General features: G+C 26.5%; 1 protein-coding gene across 1 annotated transcript; it reads left to right on the top strand.

Moving 5' to 3' along the window:
• Positions 1-1,781: 1,781 nt before the first annotated feature.
• Positions 1,782-3,255, top strand: BCIN_01g03890 (hypothetical protein). Its single transcript, XM_024690420.1, has one exon. The coding sequence runs from the start codon at positions 1,985-1,987 to the stop codon at positions 2,951-2,953; it is 969 nt and encodes a 322-aa protein (XP_024546189.1). The 5' UTR covers positions 1,782-1,984; the 3' UTR covers positions 2,954-3,255.
• The last annotated feature ends 1,175 nt before the right edge of the window (positions 3,256-4,430 follow it).

The following is a 4,430-nucleotide window of genomic DNA, read 5'->3' as shown; positions in this document are numbered from 1 at the left end:
TTCTTTTTGATATTTATTATATTAAATTTAAATATCAATCTTTTATTAAAATAATATATCAAAAATCTCTTATTTAGTAAACACTCTTTCTTAATATAATTGAGTTTTTTTTATATATTAATATTTATTTAATATTTCATTTGCTATTCGAAATATACAATTCTTTATATTTAAAAATATATTCTTATAAATTAATTTTTTTATATTCTTAATTAAAACTAATACAATTTCAAATATAAATATAAAAAAATTTAATTAATAATAAATTATTTAAAATTTAATTAATATTGATTGAAAAAGAGTTTTAATTGAATTATAAAGGATTTAAAAAATTTATTGATTTAAATTGAAAAAGAGAAATATAAATATACAAATTCAAATATTTAATTTCGAAAATATAACTTTAGAATTAAATAGGATTAAATTTATTCTTTGAAATCCTGATTTCATATTCTAAAAAATAATTGATTCTTTATATACAACTTTAAAAGCTATAAAGAATTCAATTTTTAAAATATAATTAATATATATTTTAATAAATCCATTAATTTGATTATCATATAAACATTTCAGATTACTAAAACAACCAATATCAAATAATTAAATTAAATAATTTAAATACAATAATAAATATAAACATATAATATCATTCTTTTTATAATATACTTAAAAAACTACTAATTCATAATTTTCATATCCATTCAATACCAATATTTAATATTTACTCTTTCTTTAATTCTTAATATATTTATCAAAATATTTCAATCATTTTAAATCTATCTCATTATTCATTCACCTATTAAATATAAATTTAATAATCTATTCTATAAAAAAATTCATTTCAATATATTAATTAAAAAAATAAATTTATTTTTAAATTATTAAAAATAAAAAAATAATTTCATCCTCTTTATTTTTATATATTATTACTATAATCCATTCTCAATTATCTAATTATATTAATTTATTTCTACTATATTTTTCAATATTAATAATAATTATTATTATATATATAATCCCCATTATAAAATCTATTTCATCAAAATTATAAAAATCTCTATTCAAAATATTATATTTCACTCATATATTCACAACTAATCAAAATCATTTTTTAATACACTTAAAATCCTTACAAAAAACTTTTTGAAAATCATAAATACAATTAAAACATATCTTTAATTCAATTCAATACTTTACAAATCAATATATTCAAAACTTTCCAATATTCTTTATATCCCTTAATTCAAAAATATAATTTACTATATCTTCTACATTTTTAAATTTAAATAAAAAATCTCTCAAATCTATATCAAATATATATTCAACAATAACATTCTTTTCTAACTTTAAAAAATTATAAACTTTATATCAATATTTTATACAAAAAATAAAACCATCAATTTTATATTATAATATTATATATAAAATATTATATATCTTAATAATCTTTCAAATACTTAATTTTTTATCTTTCTGAATAGCTTCAATAATAAAGAATATACAAACTTCTTAATTATTCAAATTCATTATAGATTATTAATAAAACACATATTGAAAAAGAAAGATATAAATTGAAATGAAAATAGCCCACATAGTGATATGGCTCACATGCTGATAAACTACGTTATGGACTTTCTCTCCAGTACTAATTACCTATTTGGGCATGCCAGTACTGCTTCGCGGTAATCATGTGATTCTCTCCTGTACACCTTGCTGACTCATATCGCAACAATTCCTTTTATTGGTTAGATAGAATGCAGGTAGATAGCTGTGACGTCACAGGATCCTTGTCTCACACCCAATGAACTCACAATAACCTGAATAATTGGTGATGCTAGCCAAGGCGTGCTAACCCATTAATGGCCCCGCTTCAGTCTTGAGCCCTTCAGCGTCTCTAGAACCCGCACTCTCCCTCGCACTGTCCTCTCTACTTCCATTCAACAATCTTCACTCAACCAAACCCATCCGATCAAGCCCACTCGGTATGGCTTCCTTAAATGACAGACTCAAAAGCCGCTCAGAGTTTCATATATTACATAAGGATGCAATAGACGCTGAGCTCGAGGAAGCAGGCTATGACGACTCCAATGCATTCTGGCACAAAGCCCGGTTATTCACGAGAACCATTGCTAGTCGATACGCACAAACTGGGCTTACTCATCCTATAGAGCTGTACGAGTACGACCTCCGCGAGCTATGGTATATGTGCGTACAAGGAGCCAGACTTATAACTGCAGACCACCCTGCGCAAGACAGATTGGTGAGCCAAGTGCTACATACAAGGGAGATGGGTGTTCTTTCTCGGAAGATTGTGGATTCAAAGGAGAAGAGGGATGATCCAGAGATGGAAATAGCAACTACCTCCGATGGTAACATATGGAGCGATCTTCCTTTCCTCGTGGAAGAAATACGAGCAGCATGGGCTATCTCCACAAGCATCCCTGCCGCCCAGCGCCACAACCTAAGTGCTTTCGTCGCCCGACTCGCCTCTGTTGGAGTTCGTGATCCTGAGTTGTGCCTGGTTGCGATTTGGATCCTGCGTGATACCCTTGAGACCCCGCGGCCGTTGACAAGTGGAGCAGAAGCTACTAGCCACGATTCTGAGAAACGCCTGACTACTATTGCGGACCTTCTACCCGCCGCAATAGTGTGGTTTCAGTACTGCGGCCACAAAATCGAAACCCTCTGCATTCTGAATCAGAATTTCGAATCCGGTCTTTCAGAAACGGGGGAGTTGGCCAAAAACGCACAGATTATGCCCAATTCGGGATTTAGTGCAGCCAGGTGGATATTTTGGAGGGATAGGCTTGAAGAGATCAGTCGTTGTGGGAATGAAGAGGTCGCACCGCTGGCATCGAAAGCATGGAAAACGATGAAGTTCTGGGGTGAAAGAATTGAGTCTATAGATGGCACCAAGCAGGACATGGAGTGGTATTATAAGAGAAAGCAGTGATATAGGGTAGAAGACGATATAAAGGCTCTAGGTCTACTTTAATCGATATACATGGGATATTGAAAGGCGGAATTGGAATTCATGAGAAAAGTTATCTGGGTTGTTCTGAGTGATGGCCCACAAGATATGATGTTGGTCCACCAGTGGGTGCACGGACTTACGGGACACACGTTTTTTGAAAATATTTTTAAAATAAACAATCCTAAATATAAATAATCAATTCAATTTCGAAATACTATTAAATATATAATCAATTAAATGTAAGGTTATTTCTATTAATAAAAAATTATATAGAAAATATAATTCTTTAAAAAAAACACACTTTTTCAATAAATTCAATCAATATTATATAAAAAAAAGCCTACATTTCCTTTCCACTCAATTAAATATATCAAATTCTACAACTCATTAATAACTTTAAGAAAGAGATATATTAAAAAAACAAGCTTTTAAAAAGATTTGTAATCTTTTAAAGAATCTAAAAGAATCTATATTAATCGATAAGAATATTTATAAGATGCTTGTTTCATTTTTTCGAAATAAATTATGAATTGAATCTTACAAAGTAATAATTGATTATTTCAAATTAGGAGTAAAACAATATATATTATAAAAAAATTTAAAAAGATTTACAAATCAAGATTAACACTACAAAACTATCTATTCAGAGAAATATTTTAATAATCAAAATCATAAAAAACATATCATTTTCAATAAAATACATAAGTACAATACTGTAAAAGGATTTTGGAAATATATTCTATATATAAATGAAATATATATAGATCCTGTTTTTATAAGAAAGGGAGAGATATTAAAAAAAACTGAGACTCAATATAAATCAAAGAATATAATAAAATACCCTTTATTAGAAAATAATAAAATTTATTATGGAGTATAAATTACTATTACGGGAGCTGCCTCTAGGATCACGTGGAAGTATCTAGAGATCTCTCAAAATAGTTTAGACTAGATTTCAAATAGAAATTCAATAAGATTATAATTAATTACAATTTTCATAACTATAATAATAAAATAAATAATTATTCTTTTAAATATAAAGCTTTATATTATGATAAAATCTATTTCTTATATAAACCTTTTTATTTCTAATCGAATATTGATTTCGATAATCAATCTAATCGAATATCGATTTCAATAATCGATTTTATTAAATATCAATTTCAATCTTCAATATATTATATAATTCTCATTCCATAATTCCTATTATCCTAATTTGTTCTTTTATTCTGAAATTAATTTTTTAGAATATTATTAATATAACTTTATAAAAAGTTTATAAAGTTATATTCAATATTTTCTAGAATCTATTATTTTAGAAATTGTATTTTATGTTTCTAAGATATTCTATAATTAATATTATATATATATTTAAAACTTTCCTTAAATATCTAATATCCTTTGATATACTATAGTTGAATTACTAAGGCTTATAATATTATTATAATTTATATAT

This window comes from Botrytis cinerea, chromosome 1 (assembly GCF_000143535.2).
Source record: "Botrytis cinerea B05.10 chromosome 1, complete sequence".
NCBI lineage: Eukaryota > Fungi > Ascomycota > Leotiomycetes > Helotiales > Sclerotiniaceae > Botrytis > Botrytis cinerea.
This window is presented reverse-complemented; position numbering and strand designations above follow the sequence as displayed.